Below are 18,662 nucleotides of genomic sequence, written 5' to 3'. Positions count from 1 at the left end.
CAAAACCACAGGAATACCAATATAAGAATAGTCTTTAGTGTTGTAGTAAACAATTCTTGTTGAATTGGAATATTAAAAATAAATGCTACGCACAATATTTGTGACTCTCTTCCATTCATTGTTGTCTCTCGTGCGACATGCATACACTGTAATGAAATGGGCTATTCAAAACAATTAATTTAAATCAGTTAATTAATTCAACTTGTTGCCTCAATTAGTTGAGTCGATGATGTAATGAATCAGTGAATATTACAACGCTGAAAATTGAAAAAACATGGATATATATCCCAGTGTGACACCACGCCGCTGAAATTAATTATGCAGGGTCTTGTCCGTTGACCGGCCTCAATAAATCATCTGTTGATGTAAGGCCCATATTTTAAAGTCCTATCTCTGCCGCCGTGATGATCAAACCTAAAGTCTCATTTGACTGAATCCAGTAACTTCTTCAGCCATATTTTATTTAATGGCGAAAAACTATTGCAGCGTGCGTACAGTCTCCTAACTAGAGCTACCGAATACAAGGAAAAAGATGGCTCCTTACGCTTTCATTTTCAGTCAGCTTCACTCCTATTGGTATTTTTATATTCATTTGGTAGATAACCCGACTGAGACAAAAATAAATGCATGTATATTGTTACAAAATGATAAATGAATGAAAAACATAATTGTGGAGTTTGGTTGTGAAATCAAACTTTAAGACAGATTTTAAAAACAGCAAATGAAATTTTTCTTGCCGAATATCACGGAACAGCGTAAATTTTAAATCGACTATTTTTCAAGCCAGCAGTGTATTGAAAGCGTTCGGTTATGATTTCTGGAGATTTTATTATTGCCAATGCGAAGCTTATTTAAGCCGATGTTTCTGATAAAAGACGAACCTTGTCTTAATTGCATAAAGCTTAACAAGTAGGGTATGACAGCATGGTTAGTTAAAAATTCCCGATTACTGGCAGCAAATTTAAAATAGTTTACAAAAACAAATTTGCTAGTCAAGTAAACTTGCGTTAAGACATCACATTTCATTTCATGGCTGGTGTTTCAATAATATCAAATGACAAGAACGATAAGTGAAACCAATTAAACCAGCTGTATTTTAGCATGTGTAACACGAAGCATAATATGCCGATTCTTTGCCTGAGTAAAATGGGAGCGAAAATATCTGTCAGTTTGCCCGTATGGTAACTAAAGAAGCCATCTTGTTTTCTGAAAACCTTTCAAAGAATATCACAACTGCTCACACGAAGAAGCTGATAATGTTTAAAAGGGGTAAAATCCTAAAAAGGGCGTGGCTTGGATACTTTCAATTTTAACGGAAAACCATGATTAAATGTTTTCTCGAAGGCTATGCACATTTCTCCAGTTTCTTCTCCGCTTCATGAACCTTATTACAAACTAAGGGCTTGCCTAAGATCTCCCTGACTACTGGTATATAACGCACGTTTGTTATGCCACACAACAAAAATTGTGAGTGCGAATATCCTGCATGCACATGGGGCAGTGCGAGGATCCATGAGCATCAACTTGACAGTTGGTGACGTTTGTGTTTTCCAACATTTGAAGGTGACGAATTAAATTTATAAGTAATGTGCAATAATCTCACACACGCATGTCACTGAATGTTTACTCTGTTGAACTCTTGAGTTTCTGCCAATATTTCTGTACCATTTCCGTCCAAAACTCCCCGACTACAGACAGAATATGCAACAGTTTCGGACATTATATTTAACACAAAGACGCGCGAATGCTGTTCAGAAATACGAATTATATTGGACGCTGTTTGAAGCTTCTCGCGAATCCCGCCGGTGACGTCATGATGAAGGTTTGATGTCGCTATGGTAACATTCATTTGTCCATCTGATTTAACGTACACTTTTCGAAGCAACACTGAATCTAGGAGAGGAGAGATAAATTGTGATTGTGAAATGCAAACTGACCACAAACGTAATAATTACCAACAATAACACATTAATTCATCTTAATACAGTCAAACGTCCGACCAAATTAGCGTTCCACGTGAACTGCAGCAAAACTTCATCAATGAACAAGGCACTGACCTTCTTTTTCAGGGGGTTTGTCATATATTCCATCAACATCTGTCAAAAATACAACTCTTTTTGGACGAAGCTCTTCTGCTAACCTCTAAAGAATAAAGAAAAAAATGACTATTATTGTTGAAATATAATAAACAATTCAGTTTGAAGTGTCACTCTAACTGGTCGCCGCTACAAATAGTAGCGAGGAATGTATTGTTAAATATTTCAGAAGAATTGAGGTAGAGTTGATCGGAAGACAGTGATAGTTGATTGATCCAATCAAAGACCGGGAGGTTGAAATCGCCAACAAGAAAGATTTTTTCTGCATTAAAGTTGCTAATCTGTGAAAGAGAATATGCTAAATAACGAACTCCATGTAAAGAACACGGATTCTGCTCTTTGTCCAACATTAGGACTTTGTAGCAGACAGATACTTTTTCTGAAGGATCTCCGCTATGCATTTGATCCTTGAAACTTCTGGAAGCACATAAGATGTTCACTACAATATAAGTAGACATGCATCTCAGCTCCGTCAATGCCTTTCACTATGACAGTAATTGACGGGCATACTTAAGTCGCTGGAGTCTTGAACGATGTTATTACTAACAGTATTTTATGTCTGGCAACAACAACTATTACAGCAAAATAAATATAGCCTTTCAAGCAACCATATTTCTTAAATGGTTATCACGAGTAATGTTTGATGGTTTTTTTTTTTCAATAAGAACCTGCCTGCTTCTATTAAACAACAACAAACACCCTGCACCATATACTCTTGAGCTTGTAGTATTAAAATAAAGAGATTTGTCAAATAGAACTGTACACTGTATGGACAGGAGCAACTCAGTTTCCTTGTTATGGGGCTGTAGGTGTTAAAATCATTCAGCTTGTAGCAGCTCAATGTACCTGAATAATTTTGTCTCCACTTAGTATAGAGCAGCCCTGAACATCATCCAGTACACAGTCACCATGCAAAATTGGTACAAATCCAGCTTCCAATAGCTCAACAATTGGAGTTACCGCTGACCTGGTGACCACACCACTACTTGTTAACCAGGATCCACAGGGCTACACATAAAAGTTTGTAAATATTACCAAAATGTGAAAGGTAAAATTAAAATAAAATTCATTTCTCAGTCCAATGGATCATTTGCAGAAGCCTAACATTTAGAGCAATTTTAGCACTGTAAGCTCATTTATTATATTACTTAGTTACTACACCGCTTTGATTGGTCAATTTATCTGTACTGTACAGCCTGCTAAAATTTAAAGCTGTCTTATTGTCAAAATGTTTCGTGATATATCACTAAATAAATATTAACTTTCATGGGAAGCAAAATTTTATAGATTTTCAATTCTCTATTCAGATGTTAATTTCCTGCAGACAACATACTGGAGTGATTGGTGATTGGAACAATCTGCCAAAAACATTGTTGAAGCAGGAATCCTCGAACTCTTTAAACTAAGACTTGAATCATTTTTAAAATTGTAAATTATCAAACAGAATTTTTCCTTCTTTCAATAATTTTATACATAATTTTAATTGTACTTTTTATTCTTTTTTTTTTTTAGGGGAGTTTTATTATTAGGGTTAACCTCTAAACTCCCTTTTTGAATTATGTACACTTTTGCATATTTTATGAATTTGATCAAATAAACATGCATTATTATAATATTATTAATACAACTTATTGGATTTGGACTTAAAACAATCTCCTAAAAGTGACTCAGTCCAACTGTTTGTGTTCATTGTGGGAACCATCAATTTACAAAAAAAAAAAAAAAACAACAACAACAACAACAACAACAAAAAAACAAAACAAATAATATGGCCAAATATTATAACTGTAAGTTACAGAGTGGATGCACAAATAACATCTCATTTACAAATTACTACTGGTATGCATAAAATAATAAACATTTATTAATATATGAAAGTTAGTGGTATACCAAGTGGTAACAAATTGATAAAAATGGTGTCTCCACATGTGAGGATATCATTTTTATCCACATGTGAAGATATCATGATTATTTTTGATAACATTTTTGTCCCTTTAACTGAACTTAAATTTGTTGGTGTATGATCGAAACATCTTCGAATGTTCTTAGGAAGTCTTTGGCAATCTTTGTTTATCTTTGGAAATCTTCAGACAACTTCAATCAGAAATTTTCAGAAAATGTTTGGAGAGTTCGGACACATTTTGGAAAATCTTCGCAAATCTTTGGAAAGTGGTTGGAAATCTTTGGAAAATCAACAAAAACTTTGTTATGCATTGTGATATAATAAAAAGAAAATTACGTGGTTGCTTGGAGATACCAAATTTCTCTTCTCATGTTAAAAATATTTCATGCTAAAATATTTTTCAATGCTTGAAGATAAATTTTGTATCTCTGCGAGGCCATGTAATATCCCCTATATAATTATGATAAAACTTACGAACAGCATTTTAGACAACTGGAACACCTTTACGGATACTTACTGAAATTCCCAATGCTGGAATACCATTCTCAAGAAACACTGCTGTGATTGTGTGTTGTAGCTATCAGAGAGGAACAATAAACAAGGTATAATTAACAGTTTAATTGGACTTACGTCAATATTTACTTCAGAATGATTCACCTTCTTAACCTTCTGCAGAATACAGTAATTCTTTTCAATTATAAAAACAATATAACAAAAAAACAACTTACAATAATGATAATAATGACAATAATGATGATAAAATTACAATGGTACCAATGTTCTTACTGTACATAGAATATATATCTAAAAATACACAAGTAATACACATGTTAAAAAGCTGCACATAATGTGACCTCTCACGTGAAAATGTCACTAACGGATATCCATTAAATGGTCAAAGTGAACGCCTGGCGAACAGCTAACAAATGGATGAGAAATGGATATTCCAGCAGTTCAAAATGGTTTCAAATACCATTTGAATGGCCACGGAAAAATTTCGAACAGATGCTGGAAACGTTCGAAGGGCACTAACCCTTAAAATCAATAACAATTTACCAGAAAAGTGATGGGTTAGCACAGTCTAAATTATTATAAAATAAAAAACAGACTCTAAGACATTAGGCTGACAGTTCACATAAGAAGACTATGAAGTAGACTGTAGTAGACACCTACAATCCTTATGACTTGAACACTTACACAACCAAGGACTAACTAAATACAGAGATGAGTATAATAAAAAACCCCATGTAAGAACCTAAAGTTTTTTAATTCTGGCAAAATAGATTCTTGCATTTTGAGGCAATTATTGGCAATTTAGGCTAAGTAGGTTCTTAATTTCTGTGAAGGACATATAGTTGTTGATTACCAGAAAAATTTGTATACATGTAAACTTGGGTTTGGTTCTTGAAAATAAGTATGTAGAATTTATTCACAACTGTATTATGTATTTTCTTGTAAAAAAAATTTGGAATCTTGAAGTCACACTCCAAGGTTAAAATGTTTATCATAAGTTATCTGTAACGCACATACAAGAAGCTGCTTGACCTTGCTTGGCTAAACAGGTTTTGGGTATTAAAATAGTAAATTTCTGCCAGCAGGTTCTTAAACCACTAGGTTCTTATGAGCACAGGTTTTCACTGATTATATATATACCAAATGTAAGTGGAAAAAGGACACGAAATAAGCCACCTTTGATCCTATACCTTTGTAACTGAAAGTCTGGTTTTGGCAAATCCAATCCGACCGTTTAAAATGTCATTCGAGAAACCATTAGCTGTTCCATATTCATAAGCCTGAAAGTGTCCAAATGACCTGCAATTTAGGATAATAACATGTCCACAAGACATGGATGATAATATTGAAAGAAAGATCAGGATATATTGCTCTCTACATAAATTTAATGTGGAGTACTTTGAGATTAGTTTTATTTTTAGCTCAGATCAATGGCTAGATAAATTAATGTCTTGTTTAGGGTTTAAGCATTTATATGTAACATTTTCCACTGACTGATGGTAAATTGTACATTGTTAATTTTAATCTAACAATGCTAGTCAAAAAACGTCTCAAAGTACACATCAAGTCACTAATTAATCCTTTCATATTCCGAAGGGAAGGAACAGCTCATTTGTTTAAAGGTTGCCAAATGTGAACAACAAAAAAGCTGTATAATGTCGACAAATATTTTTCCATAGAGATCGATCCCTCTCTGGACCACGTTAGTTCATAATTCACAGAAGTTGTTATTTCTGTCCCTGCTCAAAATAAAAGGTGTTCCATGCAATACAATCTTCCTTCAGACAATTTCCGTGCAACTGTTGCAGGGAATACTGTGGTAACAAGATTTAAGGTTATTGCTTACCCCGCGCCATGGACCACGATACATTTCCCCTTTATATTTTTTACCAGCTTCGCTGCTGCTGCGATTGCGTCCTGATTAATTGTCTCGAAGGCATTTTTATGCGTAACTGCTGATCCTCCAAGTTTAATGATAACCTCCAAGTCGAATTTGCAGGCCATATTTAAGACAAAATCAACCAGGCGTTCCAGGCATCCAGTCGGTTCCAGATCTCTAATACTCTCACTCACCTCACCCCTGCCCCCGACCGCCCCGCCTCCACCCCCGGGGGACTTCCGTACGAAAAGGTGGAGGACTCTGGTCACACCTAGGGTGTTCAAAACGAAACGTCACAATTTTCAGCTGTGAAAGTATCTTTTTGGGTGCACTCGAAGACATAGTGATTGAAAAACGCTCTTATTTCCGTTTTTAGGCTTAATTTCCACGGGTCTCTCGACTCCTGTCTACTAGCGCGGGGTCCCTTCCTGAACACCGGCTAGTAAACGAGCCTATTCCGTTGTGAGTGGTATCTTTGAGGAGTCAAACAAAGCTCGCGCCCCGCCCCGATTGTTCTCGTTTCGGGGTTTAATTCAAATTTTCCGACCCTTCGTGTGATGTGGGAGTCCCTCCCCCCGGGGTCACCCCGTCCAATTGGCGGCTGTTGTAAAGGAAGGTATTTTAAACTTAACATATCTTAGCCTTTCCATACACCTTATTTCAAGCTGTTACAGAGCTGTAACAGCAATACGTCTTTTAATGTAAGTCATAGTGATGGGCAAGACTGATGACTGTCAGCTGCCTCACGAGCCATGAATATTAGCTGGGATATGTTGTTACAGTAACTATATGACATTTTGGGGCAAATTGATAGGTTTATAGTTTCTTTGAAATTATCCTTTGTTCTCAAATCACGACTCTCAGCAAAACAGATGTGCTTGTAAGCTATTTGAGTGACCACATGACAGTTTCCGTGATTTGTTCAAAGATAATTAGAAACTACATTCTGAGTGACTTTGGGTGCTTTTAATATTTCATTTCACGTGTTCGATAATAAGTCGCCGTAAAGCAATGGATTTGAAGCAAGCCAATATGTATCACACAGACGGTAGTAAAATTCTCCCGCGGCGCAAGTCTAGAAGGACAGGCTTGAGAACTCAAACAGTAGTGCATATTAACAAAGAGCAACTGAAGCAGCTAAAGGAGGCATTCAATTTTATTGATCAAGACCATGATGGCGTGATAAGCAAGGAGGATCTGCATACAATTTTGATCTCTCTTGGACAGAAACCAACGGATAAACAAGTGAAAGATATGCTCAATGAGGTAACAGGGAGTGTGGATTTTGCCAGGTTTCTGTCCATGTTTGCTTCCAAGATGGAAGCAGCTGATTCCGAAGAGTTGATTAGAAATGCCTTCACCTGTTTTGACGAAGATTGCGATGGATTTATAAATCTCGACGAGTTCAAAGAATTGTTGATGACGATGGGGCTCAGGCTTACGGAGCAACAGGTATACACTACGGACTTAATTGTGCGCCGCACGCTTTAGTAAATTTCTCAACTTTCTTTGTACCTTTATCAGTGACTCGTTTATTGTTAAGCTTCAATAAATAATAATAAAATGGTAAAATTCTCGGAACTTTCTATTTTCAAGGTCATAGTTATTGTTAGCATGCGTTTAATACGTCAACAAAAAATTGAAGCATTTTTGAAGCACTACATATAAAGAGGGATGTTATACTTCTGAGGTCAGAGTTAACTTGAGTTTTGATACCTAGAAAAATTAATAAAGGATCAAAAAAACTAAACTTTTACTTAATTGAGTGGAAAGAGAGCTTTATTTCGAAACTCCCAGGCTCCAGGGTAAAGAACTCCATGTCAACTCCATGCCAATCAACAATATTAATTTTGTTTTTACTTTGATTCAACATCTTCAGGTAGATGAAGTTTTTCTTCATGGAACACTGACTGATGACGATGGCCTATTTAAATGCGAAGACCTCGTACGACTGTTAAAACACGGAGAAGGAAATAACGACTAGTAAAGACTTCAGCCTGACAAATGTTATCTGTCAACTAACAGTGCTCTCGAAGCCAAATTGAAATGAGTCCGAAGAGTAAACTTGAAGTTTGTGACTACCACGCATCAAATAAACAATAATAATAATGGTAATAGTAATAATAATAATAATAATCATCATCATCATTATCATCATCATGAAAATAATAGATTATTACAGCCTTTTGTCTACGATTCAATGGAGCTAATAAGATTGTATACCTTAAAACGTATAATTATGAAAATATCGAAAATATTTGAATTGAGTTGACTTATATCCTGTCCAAAATTAAAGTAAGTACAGTAAGTAGTGCTGCATGCTAAATCATCTTGTAGGTCATACTAATCACCTGATGAATCAAGGACCTATCTCCAGTAGCCATGGTGTTGTATGGATGTTCGATGAGTGTTATCGTAACTTCTTTAATTTGAATACATTTGTCATTCTCAGGCAGCTGATAAAACAACAAAATATGTCATCAGTGAGAAATGACTGTATTCAAAGAGGAAAATGCCTTGTTTTATAAAGCAACTCTTGCTCCTTTTCACTGTAAGCTACTGTACAGTTACCAAGCACTGTCTTATTTGCAGAGTAGAAATGTAAGCTTCTATTGTATGAGTTACTGAATTTATGTTATGACTATGTTGAGATGACAAAGCGACAAACTCAATAGAACGCTTTGATTTACAAAGGTACACAATCAACAAAAGACCCAATCTCTCACATGATAAATGATCAGTTATTTCAGTACATGTGTACGACAAGAAGCAATGTACATAGTACCGCGTTCTTGGCTTAAGTTGTTTCTCTATTTCGCATTTGCCTTGGCTGGAATGTCAGTGCTGTGGCTTTTTATCCAGGATTCAGAATCTCGGTCTGATATCTCTGATATGTCACGCTTAAGCATGAGATACGTGGCTGGAAATAGAATATTGAATAATACAAAAGATGATTTAGACCAACACACTGTGACACAAGCGATTAGTGCTGAAGACAACCCCGCTAATAAATTTGGCAACAAGTGGATTAAGTTAGATTCTATCGGCGACAGGAACATCATCGAAATTGAAAATCAAAATGGCAGAAATGATAAATCGCAGACACCTTGGAAGATTTTTACCAATAGTATAAATCAAGACACAACAAAAAGGTTCTCACTTGAAAAGAAAAGAAACCCATCACCAAATACAAGCGGCGTACATCCGAAGAAAACATCAGTCGCTCACTTCCAACCCGCCACAAGAAATGTCTACTCATCGAAATCACCGAAGCAAAGTTCGCTTTATTTTGGCTCGCATCGTGCCAAAGAATATGGCGAACGCGGGTGTCCTGATAACCCATGGCGTAGAGGATTATCAGAGCTTGTCCACGCGTGGACTAATATTTCTACACAGCATAACATTGAGTACGTGTTGGCGTGCGGGAGTCTTCTGGGAGCGATGCGAGACAGTGACGTTATACCTTACGATTCGGACGTGGACATTCTCATTGACATTAATTATTACCCGATTTTAAAGAGGTTAGCAGTGGAACGGCGATATATTGCAAGCTCAGATGCAAGGATTCACTTAGTTCTTCAACCAGAGTTTACGTTGAACATTCCTGTAGAAACAAGAAAACGCTACGACTGCCAAGGAAAGGTACTATATTTTTTTAAATTCAGTATTAATTCAATAAGAATTTATTAGAATGATTTCACAAACCCCGATTCTTATATGCTAATGTGTAAGGACAATAGAGTCAGTACGTTCTAAAGTACACCGTTCTAATTTCCAGATGGTTTCTCGCTAACACAAACAACAATGCTTCCAATGTTTTAATCTCTGTTTATCGAGCAGAATCGCTTTCGATCTTATTTCAATGTAGGTCTCGCTTGAAACTTGAACCGATTTAGAAAGCTTAGCTACGTGCACCAAGCAAAACAGGTTCAAACAGAAACCATATTTTAGTGGTCAAAAATGCGTTAAACAAACCTTATATTAAACAGTTCAATTAAATAGCTGAGAACTGCCCGACTAGAATAAACATTGAGCAAAAACATGGCTTTTTTCTTCCTTATTTCTTGGCCTTATCTAAACAGGTATTCACTTTTGTGCGCAAATCGTTCACATTGTTCAGGGTGTCCATGACTTTCTGACACATTTTTTGATGGGCAAGTTGTGCTTCTTTTGCGCGATCAATCTTTCGCTTCTTCTCCTCGTACCTACCATTCTCTTTTTCCGAACTATCCCAATGATGAAGTGACCAATTCATTGTCAAGTTTTCTTTTAACAGCTTCCGCTTTTCGTTGACATGGAGTCATCAGCGTGGAATCAGTTTTACTGAAGCTTTTACCTTTATCCTGGTTGTTTTCAGAACGCACCGACTCTTCTCCGATTTCTGCATCCCATGGGCGCCATTTTGAGAAAAGCCCTGCTTGGGACTTCCTAAAAGGATGACTGCCAGCGCAAAATGATGTTTTTTTTAAAAAAAAATTTTGCATACGTACAAAATATGCAAATTCGTGAAATCACTGTTGTAAATAAAAATGGACGTGCAAGAGATCCAAGCGGTGGTGTTTAATATTTTGGCATTTTTGTTGCTTTTAATATCAGCACTATCACTGTATGAATACTCAACTAGTGATGGACAATGAAGGACATATCCGCTTTGTTCAGGCTGGATTCCTAGGGCCGGGAGCACGCACGATGCGGTTTCCTTTCGACTGATGGAACCTATTGGTTCGGAGTGTTATTTGGATCTACCACCCAATGCAAAGCTTCTGGCTAGATAAGGCGTATCCAGATGGTGGGTCACTACTGACACCCGTAAAAGCTAACCAGATGCCTGTATTAAATAACAGGGACAGAAGGCGAGCGCGAAGGTTTAACAAGCTTCTGTCTGAGAGGAGGGTAAAAAATAGAACACGTTTTTAAGGAAATAAAAGCTTACAAAGCGAGAGGCCAAATTTGGCGGCACCCACGATGGCTCAGCGGCCTGTGTGCATGAAGTTAGTTGCCCTTTTATCTGAAAGACGGGTGAGGTTCTTCAAAACAGTCTAGAAGATACGACGAAACGTAACTTCAAAAGTTCTCCACAAATGTCAACAAATGCGCACACGTTCTATTTACGTACTGAACTGTCTATAGACGCACAGTAATTTTGAATGCCAAAACGAAATTTGTTCTTGTTTAGGCACGTTTTAGCGTGTGCACGTAATCATCTGAGTAATTTCTTCTTGTCATCGAATAACAGACATATTGCAGTTGTTGAAGCTAAGCTTTATGAACGTTTCCAAGCGGCATCTGGAATGTGAACACAAATTGCTTGTAGATCTGTTCAATGAAAAAGAGTTTAAAAACATCGTGTTTATTTGTCTGTTGTAGGCGCACGTGTGGAAGTTTTATCTTTTTGTACACACTCATTAGCATTGGAGGATTCTAATTAGCATATAAGAATCGGGGTTTGTGAAATCACTCTACTACTCTATTATATGACAGAGAAAATTACTTCATTGTGATTAGCGGGTTAATTTTTAATTTGCACTGCAAATTAACGAGCGCGCGTTCGCAATTTTCTCAGTCATATACATGTGATAAATGGGCAATCTTATGAAGGCTCGAGCAATTAGGGATCTACACTACTCGTGCTGATATTTACACGAGTAATTGTACTCGTCTAAAGGGTCATGCAATTTTGAGAGAATTTTCGTTGCAAAAATCCCAAAATATTGTACTCGCATATTCTTACTATAGACGTTTTTCGCTTGGGCGGTTTGTTGTCCCATTACAGACCACGTGATATTCTCTAGAGAGTTGTTCTTTTATCCATCTAAAAGTTATTTATTCATATACACGCAACTATTTGAAAATTTGAAAGGAAGAATTAAGTAAGTAATTAAGAACTTTATTTAAGTGTCAATGTACTTAGCCCATATGGGCTAATTGGGGACACTGTATTAACTCTATCTAAAGATTTTTATTAATAGTATTATAAGATTCTCTTAAAAAAAGTTAAAATTGAAATATTGGCAAACAATGAAAGGAAATAAAAGAGTATATGTTGTCCTAACAAAGCCTTAATTATAATGTTATATTAATACTATACTAATTCTCAAGAGTATCATCACATGGTCTGAAATGGAGCAACAAACCGCCCAGTCGAAAAAGGTCTATTGCCGATGCTAATTTGTAAATACTTCAAAAGTCTTGACTTGTTATTTCTGATCATGGTTAACTTGCTGTTCATGTTGGTTTAAGTTTCTCTTTTTATCTTGGGGTTAGTTGACAAAAGTCATTTCAAATTATATGACAGGTTAATATACACAAATTTACCTAAATCACAACACAGCTGTCAGGTTACTCTCTTTGAGTTACGAATTGTGTAAGACTGTAACGATCGTGCCCGATACAATCAATTTATTATCCATCGGTTATACGCAGAGCACGTGCAAACACCCGAAAGGAGTTTGAATATCAGAGAACCAGTTTGACAGGTTGGTTGTAGTTTAGTACAAAGCAGTAGCTCCAGAGCGCGCGCAACTCAAAACGCAGTTCAATGTTTGGTTTTGGAAGGAGAAAAAACGTTGAATAGTAGCTTATAAACGTTATGAATGAGTAGCATCGCTGTAAATTTTAACTCGTCATAAGTATATTTTGAACTGCCTAACGGGAGCGCCACTTTTTAGCAATATCGAGCTACGAGGACGGAAGTTTTGTAGTCTTGGAACAAAAATTCTCAGCAAATTTTATGGAATTTATTCGCTCCTTTTGTTTGTTTTTACTCGGGATATCTTACTTCGATGAACATTACAAAGGACGGAAATATGATTTGATATCTGGGAGGGACTGGCAGCTTGATCACACTATGACTTTTTTATTTTTGTTTTTTCTCAGGAGACACCAGGTCTTGTCGATCAATGTTCTTTTCAAGAGCCAATGGGAAGACTTTTCAAAGGAAACCTTCACATCGATATTTTCCATTTCTACGAAAGAGTACACTATGTAGAAGACCCAAGCGAAAGTACGCTTAAACAGTATCAGAAAAAAGACTTCTATCCATTCAGACCTTGCAGTTTTATGGGCTTCGAGGCGTCCTGTCCGAACAAGCCTTGGGAAATTTTACGACTCTACTTGGATACTGACAACTTTGAACCAATTTACAAATGCAAGAATGGAACTTGGGTTGATAAGAATGGTCTAGCTGCTGATGTGTTTTAAATATAGGATTGGAAATATTAGGGAACGATAATAATAATAATAATAATAATAGTATAATCAAATTCAGTTATACAGCGCTATTTAAGATAAAAAAGATCAGTATAGCGCTTTACAACAGGTATAATAATGATAATAAATATTTACAGGAATAAGGTAAAAATATCTGCAAATATCTGCTAAATTAAAATGTATGCATAATGCCAAAAATAATAGTATATAAAATGTAAAATGTAGGGTAATCTAAATATATAGTTCACTAATAAAGCCGAAAAATACACACTAAACTAAACTTCGACTTCAAGAGAACGACATCGTGAAAAGAGGAGTTTCCAAAGCCGTCTTGAGTGAAAGATGAAATGGAACTACTGTATCGAATACCAAGTGGGAATGTATTCCATAGGTATGGCGCTGCCCACTGGAAAGAGCGACAACCAAGCGTATCTAGCATCTTTCTGGGTCAGTGGAGGCTGTACTAAAATTCCATTACTTGACCTTAAGCTATACATAGATCTTTTACTGTTATCAAGTCCACGATATAATGAGGCGCAAGGTCATGAGTAGTCTTAAATACTAAAAGTAAAATCTCGAAATGAATGCGCGCGTGGACAGGCAGGCAGTGTGATAAACTCATACAATGCAGGCGTAGTGTGGGAGTATTTGCTTAAATCAAGAATTAGTTCGTAGTTTAGCGATGTGTCCCTTGGAAATGCCGTCCAGAAGGCTACTACAATAATCTAACCTACTGGTAACTAACATTCGAGGCTATATATTCCTGGATAAAAATTTCTTGATTCTTCTGATGTTATGTAAGTAGAAAAACGAAGCTCTGCACATACTAGGTATGCGCAATGAAATTTGCAGGGTGTTATCCATCTAGCAGCCAAGATTTTTCACGGTAGAGCTAGGGTTGATTACAGAGCTGCCAACTGAAACATTGACTGGCTGAAGTTTGGAACGCTGTTGTCTAGTTCCTATCAGTATCAAGTCAGCCTTGTCATCATTTACTAACAGTTTATTATAGATCACCCAGCGTTTGATTTGCATAAGGAAGGCTTAGTGGCCACCCGGGGTGGGGTACTCATGGGTTATATAGGTATGTGCGGCCCCAAAGGGTACGGTTTTTCAGCCGTTTTGGTCATAAATATGGTATGGTTTTGGCACACTCAAGTCTCAGTGAATTGAATATGGAAATGCTTTTTAGAAGCAGCTACTTTTTCATCACAGTATCGATAAGCCCATCACCATAAATTATAGGGCAACTGTGCCAGACGCTAGGGTCATAAATAGGGTATCGAATTTTTGGACAGGTCATGAATAGGGTAGGGAAAGTCGCAGATTTTGGTCATAAATAGGGTAAGGGTTTTGGGAAGCGGGCCGCACAACCCCACCCAATTTTTCTGGGAGTCCCCCCCGGGAGTATGGAGGGGGACTGGGAGAAAGGATGATCCTTCCCGTTCTTTTTTTCTCCCTACCCCTTCCAAACCAATCCCAAACCAATCCCATGTTTACGGAACATTTCGCTTATTTGTCCCTACCCCAGAGAATTTGCCATTTTCAGATGCTAATGTCTCTTGGGATGTGGGGTGGGGTTCAAATCTGCACATTTCTTCGATTCGTGGCGTCGCCGAAAGTGAAGACAAGGCATTTGTATTTAAGCTTGATTTCCCACTTACCGTGTCATCAACAAGCTGGTAGGTACGATTTAGGTACGATTTAGCTTCATTATTTTCTCCTTCTCGATTTACGGTGTTCTTATCACACCATAGCTCTCTTGCTCACATACATGAGCTGCCTGGCTCCGTCAGCCCCTATGGCTATTCCAGACAGCTAGTACTCTAATTTTTACTTTTCATATTTTCATTGAAATTGTATTTTTTTCTTTAGCAAGAGTGAGTACAAATCAAGATTGATTGATTATTACAGTATATGCGAAAACTTTATACGGATAATTTCTTCAAAAAGAGCAAGCGAGTCTATACATGTAGGTTGTGTGATATAAATCTGACATGAAACTGTGGTCCGAATTGTTCTCATAGCAGCTTAGTCCCATCGATAGTTCTTTACAAAACAGTTCAGTATTGTCGACAACAATAGGAGTCGCACAGCTTATAGAATACTTTTTCTGTGCCAACAAAGTCATTTCAGTAGCAAAACTAATCCGTCTATTTCGCTCAATGACATGTTTAAAAGGGAATTTCCTAAACATACCTTAATTAACATTACCTGCAAAGCCGTGTTTCAAAGTGTATAGTTTATTTTTGTGTTCTCAAATGGTACAGGGTCTTTACCCTCGACCTGATATTTTCGACGCTGTAATAAACTTGTTGATTGATTGATAAGCGTGCATGTATTATTTGATCCAGACAAATGAATCCGCTATAAGCTTAATGTACATGTGTAGGTGCCAATGTGAAGGGCATGATTTTCAGGCATGTTAATCTGGGATGGGGTATAGAAATCAGACAGTTTTGGTCCAGAATAGGGCATGATTTACCTGAAAAGTGGCCAGTGTATAAATATTCTAGCCTAGGACAGGGTCCTTTGCCTGGTGTTCTATAATGGAAATTGAAAATCAGAAGTGACTTTGTAAGATACGTTAGGCTACGGTAGTTATAAAGTTTCTGTATAGAAAATAGCTAGTCTGGGATAGGGTAGGTTTTTTGGTGCTTAGTCTAGAATAAAGTTGCAAAATCAAGCTGATCGTGATCTATTATTATATATAGGGTAATGGCAGAGTGTCCCAATGACACACCCCTACCCAAAGGTTTACAGAGTACCCCCCGGCCTCAATTTTGGTGACCACTGTTTTTAAGGGCGTTTAAAGGTAAAGTCTGCATTCGAGCCAAGTGGCCCATCAGGCCGGAGCTTATTCCGGTTTCTGTAGCATGAAGCGACTAGGAGTATTTCTACTCCCCCCTGGATGGGATGCTAGTCCATCGCAGGGTTACTCCCAGCATTAAGTTCGCCGGTACCCATTTATACACCTGGGTGGAGAGAGGCACTGTGAGAGTAAAGTGTCTTGCCCAAGAACACAACGCAATGTCCCCGGCCAGGGCTCGAACCCTCACCGCTCGATCCGGAGATGAGCGCACTAACCATGATGCCACCGCGCCTCCCGTTTTAAGGGCATGTAGAGAGATAAAATTTTGAAGGTAATCCTAATTTTTTGATATAATATGCTATGTGTACACTAAACTGAACAGTGTAGGTAATACACAATACTATAAGTTGTGTAGCAATAAATGAAATAACCTCTCAGCTTGAGGAATAATTTTTCATCGTCAAGTGATACTTGGTGCAGCAAACTTGACTAGCAATTAATCATTTAAGATTGATAAATTTGGAAAACAGATATTTTGAACAATTTTGAGTAATTTGAACTGTTTGGTATTGGTATACATACTTCTCAAATTTGACTGACTAATTAATCAGCAGGCCTGATTTGAGCAAAGCTTAAGTATATACACCTGAACATGTAGCTGCCATTCACTGGATAGTGCAGGTGATGAATGCAGACATTCTTTTTTGGGTAGTTGCACTTAAGTGAGTTCCTTTTCTTGTGTATTTATGGTTATGGTTATGGTGATCATTTTGTTACACTTTTTGCAGGACTTCATTTTCACCAGTTTGTTTTAAAATCATATCTGTGACTGAGCTAACCTACCTGGTCGTCCAGGGGTAGATCCAGGAATTCCTGAAAGAGGGGGGTTGTACACCTTAACAACTTCCGACACCATTGGCATGGATTGCGAGCACTGCTGGTGCGAACTTCTATGGTGTTCAGAATGCCATGCCCCCAAAACATTTTCCTGATTTTACCAGTACCCTCTAAAACACCACATTTCCAGTATTGCTGGCACTTGACAAACATTTGTGATATAAAAATCTTGACTTTCACTTTTATCGACAAGAAAACCAAAAATGGTAAGATGCAGTCCCAAAATTTACATTATCTTTTCCTTAATTGTCAATCAGTCAACTGCTAGAAGTGAAACATCCACATATAAAACAATTATATTCTATTATCTTTATGATGAGTCAAACAAATGACAAAAAAATGCTGCTCAAAGGGGGTTGCAACCCCCTCTGCCCCTCCCCTGAATCTACCTCTGTCATCCACGTGAAAGAAAAAAAAAATTGTTTATCACTTGATCACTTCATTAATAAGTTTTGGATAGTATCATACACTGTATAGTTTTATAAACATGTCAATTTAGCATCGTAAGATTTTGTGTTAGTCAGAGGTTAATTGAGCTAACTTCTACATATCGGTACATGTAAATGTCAGTTGCCTACTGGCTAACTTTTTTCTATTTACAAACCTAGGAGCGTTCAGTTGAAACCAATTGCGTCTTCTCGCGGAACACTGAGGCTGCTAATAAGAATTTCACCATCTGCAAACAACCAGTTGCAATGTGCAGTGCTTCACAGACTGAGATTATTTTGGGCTCTGTATTGACACTGGTAGGATTGCCTGGATTGTGGTTCCCGCGGCAATTTTGGTGTACCACGGATGTACACCAACATGGCGTTTTCATACTGGGCTCTGTAAATTTCTGCGAACTGGTTTTCCGTGTGGGGTCGGGTAGCAGCTCGTATGAATGACCTGGTACCCTTTGAGAGGACAACAGAATGAACAACAGAAGGAATGCTCCTACCCCTACAACAATAACAGCTGCTACAATAATAAAACAATATCAGCTTACGAGAGCTGCCACAGTTCTGAGCTGCGAGGGCAAATATGTCAGTTTTAAGAACAACAAATACCAAGAGGCAACTATCAGACCGATAGTTCCGAGACATAAACACTCTCTTGTCTCAATTGTTGTTCACCACTAAATTTTTCCGCGTGCCAGTTCAAAAATCATTTTGAATTTTCAACGTTTTGAGATGAAAGGCGTGAAAACCAAATGCAAATTTGTAACAGAAAACAGGCAAAACCCATTAAATGCAGATTATTGTTTTAAGAACATCAAATTTGGGAGGAGCAACTATATCAGCCGATAATTCCTCGAAAGAAACACTATTGTTTAAACAGTGTCTCTCCCCCGATGAACACTATCGCGTTACG

General features: G+C 37.3%; 3 protein-coding genes across 4 annotated transcripts; 2 read left to right on the top strand and 1 right to left on the bottom strand.

The window, feature by feature from the left end:
• On the bottom strand, positions 1 to 9,072 carry LOC145489233 (uncharacterized). 2 transcript variants are annotated; one of them, XM_081468179.1, is made up of 6 exons: positions 8,743 to 9,072; positions 5,703 to 5,792; positions 4,517 to 4,576; positions 2,943 to 3,104; positions 2,058 to 2,142; positions 1 to 1,893 (listed from the first exon to the last, which is right to left on the bottom strand). In XM_081468179.1, the coding sequence occupies exons 1-6, from the start codon at positions 8,773 to 8,775 to the stop codon at positions 1,613 to 1,615; spliced, it is 711 nt and encodes a 236-aa protein (XP_081324305.1). In that variant the 5' UTR covers positions 8,776 to 9,072; the 3' UTR covers positions 1 to 1,612. The 2 variants fall into 2 exon arrangements, with proteins under 2 accessions (XP_081324305.1, XP_081324304.1); XM_081468178.1 differs by lacking the exon at positions 8,743 to 9,072 and adding an exon at positions 6,359 to 7,388 and having other exon boundaries at positions 28 to 1,893; positions 5,703 to 5,811.
• Positions 7,400 to 8,698, top strand: LOC145489234 (myosin regulatory light polypeptide 9-like). The gene is made up of 2 exons (XM_081468180.1): positions 7,400 to 7,843; positions 8,271 to 8,698. The coding sequence occupies exons 1-2, from the start codon at positions 7,403 to 7,405 to the stop codon at positions 8,373 to 8,375; spliced, it is 546 nt and encodes a 181-aa protein (XP_081324306.1). The 5' UTR covers positions 7,400 to 7,402; the 3' UTR covers positions 8,376 to 8,698.
• Positions 9,073 to 9,108: 36 nt separating the features above from the next.
• On the top strand, positions 9,109 to 13,608 carry LOC145489231 (uncharacterized). Its single transcript, XM_081468175.1, has 2 exons — positions 9,109 to 10,033; positions 13,268 to 13,608. The coding sequence occupies exons 1-2, from the start codon at positions 9,125 to 9,127 to the stop codon at positions 13,589 to 13,591; spliced, it is 1,233 nt and encodes a 410-aa protein (XP_081324301.1). The 5' UTR covers positions 9,109 to 9,124; the 3' UTR covers positions 13,592 to 13,608.
• The last annotated feature ends 5,054 nt before the right edge of the window (positions 13,609 to 18,662 follow it).

This window comes from Orbicella franksi, chromosome 6 (assembly GCF_964199315.1).
Source record: "Orbicella franksi chromosome 6, jaOrbFran1.1, whole genome shotgun sequence".
Lineage (NCBI taxonomy): Eukaryota > Metazoa > Cnidaria > Anthozoa > Scleractinia > Merulinidae > Orbicella > Orbicella franksi.
Note: the sequence above shows the minus strand (reverse complement) of the source record. Positions and strands in the feature narration are given on the sequence as shown.

What these genes read in the sequence shown, in the direction of transcription:
- LOC145489233 (XM_081468178.1), bottom strand. Translation starts at nt 6,516, where the DNA reads ATGGCCTGCAAATTCGACTTGGAGGTTATCATTAAACTTGGAGGATCA. An exon ending in ATCGTGGTCCATGGCGCGGG is followed by an intron (nt 5,812 to 6,358) that starts GTAAGCAATAAC and finishes CCTAAATTGCAG; the next exon opens with GTCATTTGGACACTTTCAGG. An exon ending in GTGGAGACAAAATTATTCAG is followed by an intron (nt 2,143 to 2,942) that starts GTACATTGAGCT and finishes TTTATTCTTTAG; the next exon opens with AGGTTAGCAGAAGAGCTTCG.
- LOC145489234 (XM_081468180.1), top strand. Translation starts at nt 7,403, where the DNA reads ATGGATTTGAAGCAAGCCAATATGTATCACACAGACGGTAGTAAAATT. An exon ending in TCAGGCTTACGGAGCAACAG is followed by an intron (nt 7,844 to 8,270) that starts GTATACACTACG and finishes CAACATCTTCAG; the next exon opens with GTAGATGAAGTTTTTCTTCA.
- LOC145489231 (XM_081468175.1), top strand. Translation starts at nt 9,125, where the DNA reads ATGATCAGTTATTTCAGTACATGTGTACGACAAGAAGCAATGTACATA. An exon ending in GCTACGACTGCCAAGGAAAG is followed by an intron (nt 10,034 to 13,267) that starts GTACTATATTTT and finishes GTTTTTTCTCAG; the next exon opens with GAGACACCAGGTCTTGTCGA.